Source organism: Lonchura striata, chromosome 12 (genome assembly GCF_050655825.1).
Source record: "Lonchura striata isolate lonStrDom1 chromosome 12, ASM5065582v1, whole genome shotgun sequence".
In the NCBI taxonomy this organism is placed as follows: Eukaryota; Metazoa; Chordata; class Aves; order Passeriformes; family Estrildidae; genus Lonchura; species Lonchura striata.
Window position 1 is genome coordinate 17842828 of NC_140714.1, and position 18274 is coordinate 17861101.

An 18274-nucleotide genomic window follows, 5' to 3' on the forward strand; every position below is an offset into this window, starting at 1 on the left:
TGTGAAGGTTCGCCATGTAGATGCCCATGTCCCCAGAAGTAGAGCTAATGAAGAGCAGCAAAACAGTCAGCAGGTAGATCAGGCTGCAAAGACAGGGATGTCAAAGATAGACCTCGATTGGGAACACAAGGGAGAGTTGTTCCTAGCACGATGGGCCCATGATGCCTCAGGCCATCAGGATAGAGGTGCCACCTCTAAGTGGGCACGAGACTGAGGGGTGGATCTCACCATGGACAGTATTTCTCAGGTGATCCATGACTGTGAGACGTGTGCTACCATCAAATAGGCCAAGCGGGTGAAGCCCCTGTGGTATGGTGGGCGGTGGTCCAAGTACCAGTATGGGGAGGCCTGGCAGATTGACTAAATCACACTGCCTCAGACACACCAAGGCAAGTGCTACGTGCTCACCGTGGTAGAAGCCACCACTGGATGGTTGGAAACCTACCCTGTGTCTCATGCTACAGCCCGTAACACCATCCTGGGTCTTGAAAAGCAGGTCCTTTGGAGGCATAGCACCCCTGAGAGGATTGAGTCAGATAATGGGACTCATTTCAAGAATAGCATTATCAACAGCTGGGCTAGGGAACATGGCATTGAGCGGGTGTGCCACATCCCCTACCATGCACCAGCTGCAGGCAAAGTGGAGAGGTACAATGGACTGTTAAAAACCAGCTTAAAAGCATTGGGTGGGGGATCTCTCAAAAATTGGGAGCAACATTTAGCAAAGGCCACCTGGTTAGTTAACAGCCGAGGTTCCACCAATCGAGCAGGTCCTGCCCAGTCTGAGCCCTTGAATATAGTAGATGGAGATAAAGTCCCAGTGGCACATGTCAGAGGTTTGTTAGGGAAATCAGTGTGGATCAATTCTGCCTCGAATACAGACAAGCCCATTTGTGGGATTGTCTTTGCTCAGGGACCAGGTTGTACATGGTGGATAATGCAAAGAGATGGAACAACACGATGTGTACCTCAGAGAGATCTGATTGTGGGGTGAAACTATTGCGCAAATATCACTGCTGGATGTTACTGCCAATGTCTGTACATGAAAACACACAGACATGAGAAAGAAGGAAATGTGGAAGTGGCAAAGGTTTGAGCAAGTGAAATAGAAGGAAATGTGTAAGTGTCAAAGGTATGAGTAAGTGAAAGATACAAGTTTTAACTTGATGGAGTTTTTAGGTGATGTTGAAGATATGGAGATAAGGGGTGGAATGTCCTAGGGTGACGTTACAGTGTTTGTATCTCCAATCGTGTATTCTGTTTATGTTTGATATTATGTTCTGTGCTTTCAGAACTGACTCTGAAAGTGAAGGTTTGTTTTGCCTTGTTATCAGCCGTGGGTTCACCTCCCCCTCATGGTCTTCTGTCTAGAAAAGGCTAGTGCTGACTGGCTTACTTTTGCTTGCTTGCTTGCTTGCTTGTGTCGTGGTTTGACATGGAAAAAAAATTTTTCCAGAAGAAAGAAGTCAATTTAGATGTTGACCAATTGAAGGTAGACACGCCTCTGAGAACACAGAGGGGTTAAAAGCAAAATTCCCAGGAGAACTGGCTCTCTTTAGTTCCAGTCAGCGTGCAGTGCAGCCTCTCCCCTGCCTAGCCCGTGGCTGGGCGGGGAAGGGGAAGGCCCATGGCCTGACTGAGGTAGGCCTAAGGGTGGAAGGACTGGAACCGGGCTGACCTCCTGCAGAGAGAAAAGTGAAAAAAATCTAAGATGTCTCAGTTCCCCTCCCCAGAGTTTCTCTCCCAAAAGGGAGAAAGAAAGAGACAACAGCAGTTTTATCAGCAGTTCACCGCGGGAAAGGAAGAGCGGGGGGGCCACAAAGTGCCCAGTCGCGTGGCAGCCGCCAGAGTCTGGGCGTCAAGCCATCCTGGGAGTCCAGACTTTTAACCCTTCCTCAAAAAATGAAAGTTTTATAATTTTTTTCCCCCCTCCTCAGTTTAAAAAAGAAAAATAAAGGCACCTTAGACCCTGAGATGTTGAAAAAAGAAATTCTAAATAAGAGAAGGACAAAGAGTAGCTTTTAGCTAGTCTTTTCCATATTGACCACAAACTAAACCAATCTTCTCCTTCAAGAAAAACTATATTTTAAAAAGATGCCAGAGCAAAGTCAAGAAACCTACTTCAGCTAAAAAAAACCAAAAGTGGAGTGAACAAAAAAAAAATTACGGAGTTTGTAGTAGTGCCCCCTGTCCTTAAAGAAAAAAAAAAAAAAAAATCTCTGTTCTTAGACCCTCAGCCCCAGGAGAAGATGGGGGAGACTGTAGTCCCAAAAAATAAAAAACTAAACTGTTGTTTTCTCTCCTCTTAACAAGACATCCTTAAAAGAAAAATCCTAAAAGCAGTCTGTCCATCCATGCATTGGTGGTGAAAGCACTGTACATAAAAAAGAGAAGGGTCACCATGGCAAACTTTTTTTCTCCAGGCAGTGCCATGGGTAACATAAAAGCACAGGATGTGGCAGCTGTGTTTCTTTAGAAATCTGTAGCACAAGAGAGACTCCTGTCTCCCTCAATAAATTAAATATCAATTGTCTAGAAAGTAGAAACCAAATTAAAGTCCAGATTGTGTCTCACTGTAATAAGTCAAATATAAAGAAAAAGACTGCTTTTTTAACCTTTAGTTAAAATAATGCTTGCTTATATTGAATACAATACTTGCTTGTAAGCCTCAAGATACAATGCATAGAGCTCCGTTATTAAGCTTAGACCTTCCTAACATCTCAACAGATATACTTTTCTGCAACTTAGGAAGTTATTCTATCCAAGCGTTAATACACAGACTTTTATTCTCTTTGTCCTATCTTTCTACTTCTTGTATAATTTTTCTGCTGACAAATCTTATAGCTACTGCGTAGCTCTAATCAGCATCCTGGTGTCTCTGAGGCCTGCCTTTTGCAACGTGCACAAAACCCTCTGATTCTAAGGAATCCCACAGACTTATCATTGTTATTTGCAAGCAAAAGATTGGTTCACAAGTCTTTTTCCATGCTTTTCTCAGTTGTTTATTAGAACTCATCTTTATAACTGTCCCATGGCTGTGTTCCACATATTTCACAATTACAATTACACAGGTTACATTTATTTACCTGACACAAAACACAACTTTGCATTTCACACTGTCTTTCTTTGAGAGAAAGATTGAGATAAAGTCAAGGAAACAGGGCAGGCGAGACGGAAAGCTTCCCTTGAGATGCTTTTGGGAGGGTCTGCAAGGACCCTGCCTTCCTTCGGAACAGAGGTGGCCACGACACATGGTGTTGGCTGTCTTACCCTAGGTGCCCCCTCTGCTCCAGAAGGACTCTTGCCCACTTCATCACTTGTCTGTCCCTCCAGCTGCAGGGCCTCAAACCCGCTCTGTAAGGTACTAAACCTCTAAGTCAGCTGCAAGTTTTGAGAATAAGGCAGTGAGCATGGCTCGAACTAGGGTTTTATAGTCAGGCTTACAATATATGTTGAGAAGAAGAAGAGAGAAGGGGTAGATACCACACGAGAATCCAGCACAGCCTCACTAGATTTTTCATCTGGGTTCTTGAAGCACAATGCCCAGCACTTGCGCTGAGCCATCTTTTTGTGTGTTCTGGTGACCGGAACCATCCCACGGCCAGGCCCAGGGTAATTTGGGTGCCAAAGTCCTGTCGCCTGCAAACAGCACACTTTTTTACCCAGCTGGAGCTGATTTCAGCATGTTTGCTGAGTTGACTTTAGGAGTGTTTTCCTTATCTTGGCAGTTCTAACAGATGTCCTTATGGCCCCTAAATTGTGCATCCTTTGCGTCCACAATCAGTGGGCGTCCTTCTTCCCAAGCTTTGTCAGCTTCCCTCTGGGTCTGAGATCAGTGAAAGGTGCCCAGGCCTGAGTCTTCAAAGACCATTCTAGCAACAAGTACTTTGCTTTTCTAACACCTGACCATCACTCCGATCATGCAGGGCCAGAGCTGCCATGCGCCGTGGCACTGCCGGAGCGCCCCGGCAGAGCCAGGCTGGCAGTGCCGACACCTGAGGGAAGCCCTGCCACGGCACTGCCGGGGCCGCTCCTGCCCCGGGGCCGCCGGCAGGAGCGACGCCTGGGACCTGCCGACAGACCGGCATTGCTCGGCCCTCTTCAGTAGATCGAGGGAGTGGCACCACGAAATAGCAAAATATTACACCTGATTTAAAACACCAGAGGGAAGCCATAGAGTTGAAAGGAAAATGGTGTGCCAAAAGATAAAGAGCATGAAAGGGAAGACTAAAGAAAACATACTGAATCTTAATCTTCACATTAATCTCAACTATATCAGAGGAAACATGACAGTGAAAAAACCTACTCAGTGTTTTGACATTAGAAGGGTTTGCCATCATTATTTTGCAAGTATGTTCAACTCTTAAAAAGCAGTCAGGTATTCCTTTGTCTAGTGCCATGAATTTAATAATGGGATTGGATTTGGTACAGCTATCCCTCAAATTCTCCACATAAAGGAAGCTGAGTACTTAGCCATGAGTCAGTAAAAGAAATCTTCCATTCTATCACTGTTCTGTAGGAAGCACTTAATAAAAGAAGTAATTCTGCAAATTCATGCTGATCCTTTAGCCATCTGTTAGACAAACATATTATAATATTGGCTTCTTGGCTTTCCACAAATATTAAAGTGGAAGCTCTATGTATAGTGTAAAAGTAACCATGAATTAACGATATATATTTTATTTCTGCTATAAATTAAACTTAGAGAAGTGAAGTACCTGATATTACTCTTCAGGAAATTGAACTTACTCTTTGGTTCGGATCACATCCAATTAATGTATGATGAAGACCTCTGCTACTGACCGGAGGAGAAGGCGGACAGGAGCAGGGCTCAGCAGGGACTAGTGCCCTTGTGGCTCTGGGCCTGTTCTGCAAACTCCCCACACTCTTCTGTCTCCCAGACAGAGAGAGAACCAGCACCTGGAGGAGACTGTGACCTTTCTGGACAGGGACTCACCGCTGACGGCTGCCATGAGTGACAGCAAGCAGGAGGGCCCTGGTGCCAGGGAGGCAGCTGAGGGCAAAGCCGCCCTCCCAGAGCCGGGCCCAGGGGCTCCTGTGGCAGGCGTTGTGTGGGGCCCAGAGCAGAGGCAGGGGGAGGCAGGAGCTGCTCAGCCATGCCGCGGCTGGGAGCCTCCTTCCTCCCCAAGTGGGGCCCAGCTGGGCCAGGGGGCAGCTCTTGGGACACCCGTGCCCACAATGGCCCCTGCTCTCCAAGGCCTCCAGCCCTGCCCATCAGCCAGGCAGGCAGGCAGGGACAGAGCAGCCCTTGGGGCCGATGCTGCTGCAGCCAAAGAGCCCCGCAGAGGTGCTCATGCCCGCTGCCATTGGCTCTGTGCCCTGCAGTGTGCATGCTCTGTCGCCGTGCAGAGGCTGACCCCTGTGCTTCCCCAAGCGCTGCCACCAGCTCCTGTGCTGCTGCTGATGCTCTGCCCAGCCCACCCACGGACACTGCTGGAGCCTCACACCCACCACAGCCAGCTGGGGTGTGACAGCTCTGCTGCTATGGGTACGGCTCTGGGCAAAGCACCCGCGTGTCCCTGGGCTGGGGCCAGTGCCCAGGTCGGGCTTGGCAGAGCCCGTCTGCTCCTGGAGAGCCGGGGCCAGTGCCCAGGTGTGCCCTGGCCCGGCTCTGGGGCGCCTTTGACATTCCTGCTTGCCTTTAGAGCCGCCAGGGATGAGCCGGAGCTCAATGGCCTCGGCCTGGCTGGACAGTCAGGACTGGAGCCTTCCCGTGGCTCCCCAGCACCCAAGACCATCAGCCCCAGCTTGGAAACACTGCCGAACAGGATTTGCCAATTTTTTTTCCTCTTAGATCTTTGAAAGGATTTTGGTAGTAACATTGTTTGACCACTTCTTCAAGGAACAAACGTGGCACGTTTCTATTCAGTAAAGAGTTTATTGGCTTCCTTGCATTTCTATTTGGTATCCCTATGCTTCCTTCAGCATTCTGGGAAATAATGAAAATCTACCGAATTCTTCAGAGAATTTTCTGAATCCACTATTAGGCGAAGTCTCTAAATTCACTCCTTCTCTTAAATACATCCTTTACGTACAGTTAAGTAGCTGCTCCTGTAACATACAAAGATGTAGTGGTTTACCTGCCTGGACAACACAACATGATGTTATACACACCGGTATAGTAAATCACTTTTGTTCCTGGGGAGTTGCAAAGTTGCAGGTTCTTCTTGAGGTCCTGAATTAATTCTGCACGCCCATTCATACCTGCATTTCCTCCCCTTGCTCAGCTTTCACCTACAGTTCCCAGGGAACACATGTTACATACTCACCTCAAGCAATAATCTACATTGGTCTTCCCAACCCTTTTTCTTCACTGAACTCTACTGATCTACAAAATAACTTTGGGCCCTCTGTGCAAAAAAAAGAACCAATTAATAGGCTTAAACATTTTCGATTGTGCTGCTGCTTCTAACAATCATGGGCAACTCAGCAATAAAGTCAGGAGTCAATTCTTCACATCCTTCCTGTTCTCTTGCCCCCCACCAGATGTTGTCTCCCAACAGAAATGTTCCCTCCTGCAGCCTGGTGTCTGCGGGACAATGAAAGGCAGCAGCAGTTTTCCTCAGCATGCTGCAGTCTAAATTGCAGTGAAATAGCCGCTGTTTCATTAGAAGCTCAGCACCAGGATCACACATCTTCCCCCAGAACTGGGGCCTGCTTAGGACTGAGCTCTCCACTTTAACACCCCCTGCAAATCAGACAGGCTGGAAGAGTGCTGGGCACGAACTGTATGAACACAGCAATACATTTCTGCAGCGTTATCGAATCAGTCTTGAGAAATGCACACCATTTAAGCCTGTCTTAAGACTATTCTACAACACATATAACAAGCAATTGTTTTGCTGGCCTCTGCAATTTTTGGGGATGGGACTCCATATGTTTCCTTTGGTTGTTGTTTTCTTTGTTTCTAAATACAAAATCCCCTGGATTCAGAAGAGAAACCCCCAGATTCATTAGGACAAATCACCACAGGGACCTATGTGGGTGACAAGAACACAGAATTCTTAATGGTAACTCCAGAAAGACAGGAAAAAGTTAAAGGTGATAAAAATACCTGAAAGGATCCAAAATGTCTAGGTAAACTGTCAAGAGGCTAATGTTTTGGTAAGCTCTGCAAGTCTGGATTCCTATTAGGCAATTACCTGAAAGAGAAGAAAGCCAGAAATCTGCTTGGCCTTTATTTTACCAGGACTTTTTCACGGGATTCTGCCATAATTTTGAGCACAAGTAAGGATGCCAAAATTTGACTAGGAAACATTCCTAGGCAGGCAGCATTTTTTCCTCCTCACAGAATTCCAGGAAAAGTTTAAAAAAACACAAAAGGGGGTGAAGAAATTCTGTCGTACCTCTTAGGCATTCATCATCTTCAAAGAAGAAGACAACTCTAGCACTTTCTGTGCATGGTAAAGAAACAAACCTAGACAAGTACAAAGGGATTTTAGCATTCTAAATTGTACTATCAAATTCCATGAACACAAGTTAAAACTGCAGTGCTTCAGAGAATTGGTATACAGTGAAAAGCTTTATTCCCTAGTAACCAAATAGAGCCTTCTAGAAAAAAAAATAAAACTCTTCTTAAAATAAAACTGACTGTGTCTTTGGCTTCTGGCCAAACTCAGTTTGGAGTTGGTCAAACCAAAATGAGCCCGTTAATTTCTTGTGCTCAACGTCTCTCTTTTCATATTCAGCTTCACATCACATGGGCTGCTGGGAGTTTTGACTCTGGGCAGCACAAATGGTTTTCCAAGATAACTTTCACTGCTCAGAGGTGTGCAATCTCAGTTTCCCATTCCCTGAGTGCTGCTATTAATATTCCCACAGCATCCAACTACTACAGCCAAGTAGACAGCAAATAGAAACGGAACTTGCATTTCTTGGTCCGTTTCAGTGTCTCACGTCTCAGGCTCATCATCACCCTCAGAGCTGCCGTCTTGGAAACGTGAATCCTCTTGCCATGCGACTTTTACCGGCTTTATTGTTCCAAGTCTGCAAGACTCTGCAATAACAGCACCGAAAAAGAAACAAAGCCACATCCAGATTATTCCTCCACTTGTCAGGAAGAATTCCTCCTTTCAAGACAAATACTTACAGTGGAGAAGACAGATGTAGGAAGGACAGAATCTGCTTCTGCCAGATTTTCTGAGCTACGTATCTGCTCCAAGATTTTCCACTCTGTTCTCGGGATCTCTGCTGTATTCTTATGAATTTATCATTGCATTGAGAAGACACCGGATACCTTCCGAATTCAGCACAAGTGTGGGGGGCTTGTTGCTTTGTGTTGTTGCGTTGTTTTTTTTAAATATTTTGGATAACTTCACACGGTTTATTTTCTCTCCTACAGGACTGTGACTTGATTTAATGTTGTTTCATCCTCTTTCATAAGGCCTCATTTTATCTATGGTTGGAACATCCCAACCATCATGTGTCGTTCAGTTTCCTTCTTCTATAGGTCCAAGAAGAGAATTCAGTAGCAAAGAGAATGTTCGTGGATCTTGCGGTCAGCTCCAGGATTTTGCTCCTCCCTCTCCATTAACACACATTTACTTTAAAATCTTGTTGGGTTCTCTGAAACTTGATATGACTGGTGTGCCATCTTTCTCCCTGTTTGAGAGATTCAGGGCATGACAACAAGGTTTTTCACCACTCACCAAAAACCCCAATGCCTTCTCAAAGCATGCCTTTCAGAATTCCTGAGATGCAAGCATGAGTTACCTCTCATTCATGTACCACAGCCTTGGCAAGCAGAAATGAAGATCAAAATGCTTCTGCCTACTTACTGGCTTCTGCTGTGGAAAATCTCCTGCGTCCTGACCTTCTTTACACCACAATGCTCTACAGTGCCTGCCAGAAGCTCTTCCTTAGAAATGGCACTGTGAGAAGGGTCCTGCTGTTACCTTCTTTGATGCCCAACTCCTCTGTGTCTCCAAAGAAGGAAAACTTGAACGCGCTTGACTCCTGAGATGCGTCGTTCTCGGGCAAATGTCCCAAATGGTCATGTGGGGGCAGGGTCCTGCGCATCCTCTTTGTCCCAGGGTATTTCCACAATCTTTTCTGTTTTGTTCTTTGAAGCACCAAACAAGTCCTTTAAACTGAAATGAGATTGTTCAAGGATAGCAAAACAACGCACATCCTTTCCAAAGACAGCTTCCCAAGGAGCCACCTTGCTCTGAACGCCTGCCTAACTGTATGAAAGGCCCATAAAGGAGAGGTTCACTTTACAAGAGTGAGCATTGGGGAAACATCTCAGCTTGGAGTCAAAAGGCTGGAACAAAAGTCCTTTTTCATTAGCCACATCATTTAAGTGACTTTTCACTTAATACATGGTAAGACAGAAATCAAGGGATTTAGCACAAGACTACTTTCCTGCCAGTAGAAATGTCAAGAGCTAATACGGTTTTCTCACAGACCTGCAAATCTCAAGGTCTCTGTATTGACTGTTCTCACCTTCACTTTTGGCAGCAAACAGATGGACTAGAAAGAAAAGATGAAGCTACGTGCTGCTGTTGGAGGTCCCAGTTGAGGCCCGACGCCTCTGGTGGGAGCGGTTGCTCCTGCAGGAACTCTCTGATGGTGTTCCCGTGCGCCTGGGCCTCTCAGCGCTTGCTGCTCTCCTCCTGCTCCTGTCCTGGCGACTCCTGGACCGGAGAGGTTGATCCGAGGCCCGGCGCTGCAGGCGGGAGCGGCTGCGTCTGGGGGACGTCCCTGACAGAGTCTCCCTTTGCCTTGGCCACTCAGTCCTTGGTGCTGTCCTGTGGCTGCTGTCACGGCGACTCCTGGACCGGACAGGTGGACTTAGGGCCTGACCTTGCTGGTGGGAGCGGCTGTGTCTGCGGGATGTCCCTGGCGATGTCTCCCTTTGCCTGGGCCTCTCAGTCCTTGGTGCTGTGCTGTGGCTGCTGTCACGGCGACTCCTGGACCGGACAGGTAGACTTAGGGCCTGACCTTGCTGGTGGGAGCGGCTGCGTCTGCGGGACGTCCCTGGCGATGTCTCCCTTTGCCTGGGCATCTCAGTCCTTGGTGCTGTCCTGTGGCTGCTGTCACGGCGACTCCTGGACCGGACAGGTGGACTTAGGGTCCAATCTTGCTGGTGGGAGCGGGTGCATCTGGGGGATGCCTGTGAAGGTGTCTCTCTTTGCCTGGGCATCTCAGTCCTTGGTGTTGTCCTTCTGCTGCCATCACAGCTACTCCTCGATCGGACTGGTCCATCTGGGGCCCGACCTTGCTGGTGGGAGCGGGTGCGCCTGCGGCCAGGCCCAGTATGTCTGGAATGGCCCCTGTCCTCAAGCTCAGGGGTGCTGCTGTACATTGACCTTGTTCTGCTGGGGCTGCTGGTGTCCAGCGAGGGAGATGGCAGAGACTGCTGCCGTGCTGTGCGTTGCTGGCTGCTGCGGCTGCTGGTCTCTGCGGATGAAGCCTGGGGATCCTGCCCCGATGGCACCGGGCCATGGGAGCTGGGGCTGATGGCCTCAGATTCTGTGGAGCCGTGAGCAGGCTCCAGTCCTGACTGACTGGTCGGGCTGGGGCCACTGAGCTCTGGCTCATCCCTGGAGGCTGTAAGGACAAGCAGGAATGTCAAAGACCACCCAGGCCCAAGGCAAGCCTGGCCAGAGCAGAACCCCAGCCCTTCAGGAGCAGACGGGCTCTGCCAGGCCCAGCCTGGGCACTGTCCCCAGCCCAGGGACACCGGGTGCTTTGCCTCATACTCGTTTCAAGACCAGCACAGCTGTCACACTCCCAGCTCTGTACGCTGTTTTTCAGGCCAGAGCAGCGCCTGTGGGTGCCCTCCGCAGCGCAGGAGGAGCACAGGAGCAGTTCCCATGGCCTGGGGATGCAAATGGGTTTATGACACTGAGGACAAATTGATTGTCCGGCCAAGCTCTTCTAGTTCTTTTCTCTTTGAGCCCTTGAAGTGACACGGCTACCCTGCAGAGCCTCAGGTGCCGCTACCCAACTTACCCCTCTTCCTCTGCCTCCTCCCTGCCTCCCGGGTAAAGGCAATCCCTGGCATTGCACCTGCTGTGCCTCTCTCCTAGATCCGCGTAGGCATGGTTGTCCTCCCATGTTGGCTGTCTGATGGAGAAAGGAAAAGCTGATGAGTTTCTGCTGCCCTCCCCTCACAGAGGTATAGGTTGTCCCTGCTGTTCGTCCCGTACTTTTCCAAGGCGTGCGTGAAGCTAAAGCCCAGACTCACGGGACAGGGCAGGGACAGGACTGGTATGGCAGGGCCTGGCAGAGCACAGACCTTGCAGCTCCTGTCCTGTGCGGCAGGCAGAAGGACACCAACCTGAAGGGGATTCGGATCCCCAGGATGAACATTTCGACAGTGAATACCATCCGGTCTCTGCACAGGGGGCACCGAAAATATAAAGCACCAGCACACATGGCCTGTCCCTGCAGGGCAAACAGAAGCAGGGTGAGCAAGGCCCTGGTGCTGCTGAGCACCTGCTGTGCCCTGGGGCTGAGGGGAGGGCTCCTACCTGGATGCAGTCCCTGTGGAACCAGGCCCTTTTGCACGCTGAGCACACCAGGGTTCTGAAAGTCTTTCTATCCTCCACTGGCTCCATGCAGATGAGACAATCGGTGCCTGGCTCTGGAGTTGCCTCCACGTTCTGCTTGGGACGGTGCACAGGGCAGAAGGAGCTGGAGGAAAATGGATGGGCAAGGTGAGAAATGTTGGATCTTCTGCCAGGGGTGACCAGGAGTGGGGAGGAGGTACCTGAACTGTGGAATGTACTGTGTGACGCAGCCGCCCTCCTTGGCACATGGCAGGTGGAACCATCTGTCACAGTCCTCCATGCAGCACATGATGGTTGCCCCGCTCTGGCCACAGACGCAGCAGCGCTGGGAAGAGCCAAGCAGCCCCATCAGCAGCAGCTTCGGGGCCTCCCCAGGCAGCCCCAGCGCTCCGGGCAGGGCGCAGGATGTGGCCGCTGCTGGGTCTCAGCCCACAGAGCCGTCTGGTGGAGGAGGGGGGCTCCTGTGTGAGAGCCTCTGTGCAGCTGCTGGGAGCCAGACTTTGTCCCACAACTGGCCAGAAGGGCAGGCCTTTCCTTCCAAGTGTCTGGGCTAAGCTCTGGCAAACCTCACTTGGCACAAATCTCCCTGCCTGCATCGGAGTCTCACCTTTTGTGCTGCCCGCCGCACTGCAATTTGGATATCTCTAGGAAGAATTCTCATGAGCCCAACATGGTCCTTCTCTTGAGGAAAAAGTAGAGTGGCAAAGAACTGCAGCAGAAAGGAGGAGCAGATGAGGAGAGAGGGGCAGGAACTGCCCATTGCAATGGTGGAGGGAGCTTCCAGAGCCACTCACCAGGCAGAACACGTGGGCACAGATTCCACACTTCTCCAGTTTGTCACCGCAGATGTCCGAATCAGCCTCTGCACGGCGACACAGCATGCACACTGCAGGGCACAGAGCCAATGGCAGCGGGCATGAGCACCTCTGCGGGGCTCTTTGGCTGCAGCAGCATCGGCCCCAAGGGCTGCTCTGTCCCTGCCTGCCTGCCTGGCTGATGGGCAGGGCTGGAGGCCTTGGAGAGCAGGGGCCATTGTGGGCACGGGTGTCCCAAGAGCTGCCCCCTGGCCCAGCTGGGCCCCACTTGGGGAGGAAGGAGGCTCCCAGCCGCGGCATGGCTGAGCAGCTCCTGCCTCCCCCTGCCTCTGCTCTGGGCCCCACACAACGCCTGCCACAGGAGCCCCTGGGCCCGGCTCTGGGAGGGCGGCTTTGCCCTCACCTGCCTCCCTGGCACCAGGGCCCTCCTGCTTGCTGTCGCACATGGCAGCCGTCAGCGGTGAGTCCCTGTCCAGAAAGGTCACAGTCTCCTCCAGGTGCTGGTTCTCTCTCTGTCTGGGAGACAGAAGAGTGTGGGGAGTTTGCAGAACAGGCCCAGAGCCACGAGGGCACTAGTCCCTGCTGAGCCCTGCGTGAGCCCTGCTCCTGTCCGCCTTCTCCTCCCGTCGTCGCCTCGAGGAACACCGCAGTCCGCTCTGGCTGTTCCTCCGCTGATTCTGGGCAGGGAGAGGCAGGGGAGCCTGCAGCACAGGCCCAGAGCCCCGAGCTGTGGGGCTCCTCTGGTCCCTGAGCAGCAGCGTCCCTGCCCTGCCTTCTCCTCCCGTTGTCAGGTCGCACTGACACGCGGCCTGAGCCCAGCCTTCCCTTTTGTGACCTTGCTTGCACGGGTCACAATGGCCACTCTGACATCAGCATCGTGCATCCACAATTGGGGCAGCCATGGCCTCAGGTCCCTGGCAACCACTTGAGGCGGCCCCCTTGGTAACTGCCCAGGTTCTGAGATGGGTGCGAAGGTTTGGCCAGGAGGGAACCCAGGCAGGGACTCCTGCAGCAACAGGGCCAAATGCCACGCCCTGGGGCAGCCATCGAGGCTGGTACTGTTGGCAGTAAGGTGCTGTTCAGGCACTGCCACTCCAGGGCTCCAGCCCCGGCCAAGGGAAATCTCTGCTCCTGCCCCTGGCAGGGGTCAGTCACACAGAGATTGTGCATTGAGTCAGGAGTGGAACTGAGGCCACACATGGACTCTAGGTCTCTTCACAAGGTTAATCGGAGTTTATTAGAAACCCATTATTTTATACACCGTTCTATTACAGGTGGACCTGATTAGTCATTTAATCAGCAACCCTTCGCACCATTGGCTAATTCACAAGACACCCTTTGCTAAACATCTGATGAGAAAACAGCCGTTCAAAACACCAGCTGCAAGGTTGTTTTTAGTCTTTCTCTCAGGCATCTCAAAACTGTAGTACTTCGCTTGCCCAGTCACGGGGATCTTTTGTGCCGGCTAGCTTGTCCCCTTCAAGTGACTGGAGGGAACTACAAGTGTGGCTGCCCCCGGCTCGTCACTTAGAGCACCGGGTGGCAGTGATTGCCTCAGCGTGGGTGACGAAGGCACAGCAAAGCTACGAAGATCCAAAGCAAAGGAATAGGGAGCGGACACCTGTATGAGGTCTGCAGAGCTTTTATTCTCCCAAACCGGGACAGTGACAGATGCCTCTCTACCTTGGGTCTGACAGGGGATTATAAAGGGTGTGGGCGTGAGGGGGGTGAACACAGTGCAACCAATAGGAAGGGATTACATCAGTGCAGGGGCCAATGAGGAGAACCTAGGGAGGGGAAAGGTTTCCAGGGACCAATACTAACAAGAACAGGGATGACTGACATCAAACATTCTAGAAGAAAATGGGGACGGTTTCAGGGATTGACAGGGAGAGGGGGCTGTACAACTTGGACTGACAGGGGTATTTTTAGGTACAGAGGGAGATTGACAACCCTGTGGCGGGAAAACTTTGTGGCAAGGAGGTGGGGAAAAACCTTCCTAGGGAGGAATAGGGGACACTTGGAACATACCAACAAGACCTGTCTAACAACTAATTTCTAACTTAATTACCAAAACCTTATAAATCCTTGTAAAACTGTCACACAACCACACAGCAACCCTTCGCACCATTGGCTAATTCACAAGACACCCTTTGCTAAACATCTGATGAGAAAACAGCCGTTCAAAACACCAGCTGGAAGGTTGTTTTTAGTCTTTCTCTCAGGCATCTCAAAACTCCCCACAACAACACCTGGGAAAGTTTATCTGGCTTCTCTTTCTCTGACTAAAGTGTTGCATCCACATGGATTCTCTTGCACTGGAGAAATTCAAAACCTGCTTCAGGTGAATTGACATTTTCCTCAAGACCTCTCTGGGGAAAACCAGGATGAAAGTGAAGGCACTGCTTTGTTACAGGGGCATTGCCATGCCCGAATCCTCAGTGAAGGAAGAAAATTAGCAATGGTGACACCGCTGTATAAACACAAAGCACATTTCAATGGTCAGCTGAAGTGCCCGGAGGAGACAGACATTAACCACCCTCACACTCATCCTCAGGACAGTTTTGTCTCCACATTTGACAGTTCTTCCTTTGAATGTTGTTTGGTTTATTACAACTCAGAAGCTTAAAATAACAGTGCCCAGTGTAGTTATTAGACCCCAAAACAGCCCTCTAACAATTGCCTTATGTATTTCTCACTGTCATGTCCCAAGACTTTTTATCTGAGGTCAGAACAAAAGAATTCCAGCCTCCTGCCCATGATAGAGATGGGGAGATTTTGAAAGGATATAAGGACAACCATTATCTGTTGGGAGGTTACTGATGAAGAACAGGAAGTTCAGGGGAGATGGAAAGAAGTCCAATTGCTTTTCTAGAATAGGAAGAAAAGCTTTTTAAAGCCAGTATACTCAGTATACTTTGCCACTTTATCTTTGCTGCTCTCCCAAGACAAAAGATTTTGCAGTGTGACTTTATCACAATTGGTTTTGTATCTAGAAAATTAAATGTCATTGTTCTGTAAAATGATAAAGCTGCAAAATCTAAAATTAAAAAAATAAACAACCAAAACCAAACACCAAACCAAAGAAAACTGAAGTATTTGTCAATTCAAGTGCAAGGTAGATCAAGTGCTACCTGCCAGCATCAGTTGGCAGGTTCTGCCAAGGTGCAAAGGCTGCCACACCAGCATGGCAAGCTTGAAAGAGTCCTGTGTAGATTCATCACAGTGGAGAAGATCAGCAGGACCTGAGCAAATACAGAGACTTGTACAGTTTCAGAAATCAGATACAGGAAACAATTCCTTCAGAGCTCTCTGCTACAGTTTAAATTCATTATCTACCAGAAGGAAAAAAGTAAAACAGACCTTTAAAACAGACTATCAAAGCAATAGTGGAGTTTTCAAGAATGAATCATTTTCTCTACTCTATGGGACTGGACTTAAGCAGATCCCACCCTTGAAGGGAGCCTGGGAGTGCAAATACAGAAGGGGCAATCCCACCCTGAATTTGTCAGGAAGGGGAGCTGCTCTTTCCACTCTCTGTGGTCATACAGTTTGTCTTTTCCAGACTGGGAGGTAGGAAATTTATTGTTAAATTACATTTCTAACAAATTTAGGAGCTTTAGATATTGCTTCAATACATGCAGTAAAGCATCTCCTTTACTATATAAAAAGCATTGTTTCTAAAATTAAGTTTATATAAAAGAAATGTTCTGTAAAAAGTACTTTATCCCCCAGAACTCAAATAAGGTTTTATAAACAGACATGCACTTGTTACCAGAGAGAATCCTAGAAGCCTTTTGTTTCAGTTATTGTCTATCTTTTTTCTTTGTGTAAAATGCTGACACCTTTGGTAGGTGCCAACAGATTGAGTAATCCAACAGGCAGTTCTTTTCACTACCCACCATTACCTTCACACCATGAAGACTGAAAGACTGGTTTTTGTCAAAATAAATGAAGCTATTCCATATGACAACACATTTCCCCCCACTAACTCCAACAGCTGTAGCCTGAAATCAGGAAAAAAAAAGTTAACTGCCAAGTTAACCCCAAGACTTACTATTCTTTTCGAATTTAAAACAGTGACCGCACCACTTGTTTTTATGCTTTTATCTCCCTCGTGTTCTTGTCAGTACAAAACACATACCATGCATACTCAGAACCTGGTACGTTCCCAGTTAAATCAAAGAACATGGCAGCATCCAAGCATCCACAATAACCTCCACTGAGACATAAATGGATCATCATTTATCAGTCACTCTGCCTATGCAAAGTAAGTATTGCAAATCACATGGATGATAAGAGGAGTGTAAGCAGAAGGAGATAAAATAAAAATCTATGTGGCTCTAAGGCAGAAAATATGCTTTTAACCTAAAAAAAAACCAAACAAACCTCACAGCTGCCTTCAAGAAACTACAGCATGTCAAATTCAGCTTTGCTTTCGCTTAGATCATCTCTCTTGGAAAGGCTGTAGATGTGGGGTTTTTTTCCTTCCAATTGAAGCTTTTTCTAGGAAAAAAATGAGACTGCACATGTACATCTTTGACTAGAATTTCCTAGAGGAAACAACTTCATGTGAGAAGCTTGTGAAGAAGATGTTGAAATCAATGGCTTCCCTGCTTCCTACGCCCTTTCCCCCCACCGTGACTGCACTTCATTTACCTGCATTAACAGCACGGATGAGAGCCAAGCTAAGAGAAGGAATTTAAAAAGCTGTGATGTTTTCTCTGCCATTACTTAAAGTGCCACATGCAAACCCAAGCGAACAGTCTCTACTAGACACAGAGGAACTAAAAGAGGATCTTGCAGCCTGGATGTCAGGTAGAAGTGAACATATTTGTCAAAATTACTGTAGAACAGGTACTGCATCAGGAGTGGCAAAAATTAAAAATGCCTTCCTGGGGAGATTCCAGCAGGGAGAAGGTTGCAGACACTTGAATTAGGTTTTCAGGTACTGTGCAGTTTGTTGGCATCTGACCCAAGGGCACAGCTCCCACACACATAAACTTTGGAACATCTAAGCATGGGTATAAGTGCTCTGGCTTGCAAAAGAACTCCGTGTTCAGCAGCTTGCAGTGGGGAGTGTCCTTAGGGTGCACTCAGAAATAAACCAAAATTAGGCCCCTTATGGCTTCAGGGGTTAGAGTTTCTTGGGGTTTGTTTTGTTCTTTTGGGGGTGGATTTTTAAAGATGTGTAGAGAACTTCTAGTTGCGAGCACTTTACATTATTAGACCACGCTAGCTGTCTTACCACTGAGCACAATGAAATATTAATTATTTTTATCCAGAATTATTGGTGATTCGAGACATGACAACACAAGTATTGTAGCCTTCCAAAAATGATGTGTGTTTTATTCTCTTGATACAAATATTCTATTCCTAGGAATGAATGGTAAATACAACATTTGCACAACCCATTTTTACAAAATCAAAGGAGCAAAGGACTGACTTTCAACTGATACTCCCCATTCTTAAAGAGAAAAAGATTACCAAAGGACAAATGGAATGCTGACCACTAAACAAAGTGATGGTTCTACCTTTCTTCAGTTACACATTGGAAACGCCACAACTAATCAATCTCTCAGTGAGCTTAGTCTTTGGAAAGGAGACTCCTCATTCCCCTAGGGGGCCATGGTCTGTGGTGTGCCCACAGGTCAATGTCCTCACCTGCCTCCTAGCCTGGCGGCTGAGCAACAGGGCTTCCTGTTGCAGGATTTCTGAGAGAGAGAGGACACGATTTATATTTTGAGTGAAGGTTGAGCTACCCCCAGTCTAGGCCTCAGATAATGGGCCTTGGTAAGGCCTTTGAGAAGCCTTTGACACAGTAAGAAATTAGTCACTGCGCAGTTCAAAATTATGTTAAGGTAACCACAGTATCAACGAGTTTTCTGGGTGTGAATTGGTGAAGGGCTGCAGTGTGGAACT

The 18274-nt window shown here is 48.5% G+C and overlaps 1 protein-coding gene across 1 annotated transcript; it reads right to left on the reverse strand.

Moving 5' to 3' along the window:
- Positions 1-9297: 9297 nt before the first annotated feature.
- LOC144247029 (E3 ubiquitin-protein ligase PHF7-like) lies at positions 9298-12889 on the reverse strand. The gene is made up of 10 exons (XM_085590175.1): positions 12756-12889; positions 12332-12423; positions 12145-12246; positions 11738-11862; positions 11499-11661; positions 11302-11412; positions 10978-11087; positions 10725-10843; positions 10107-10572; positions 9298-9842 (listed from the first exon to the last, which is right to left on the reverse strand). Exons 1-10 carry the CDS (start codon positions 12796-12798, stop codon positions 9512-9514), a joined length of 1662 nt encoding a protein of 553 aa, XP_085446301.1. The 5' UTR covers positions 12799-12889; the 3' UTR covers positions 9298-9511.
- Between the last annotated feature and the right edge of the window lie 5385 nt (positions 12890-18274).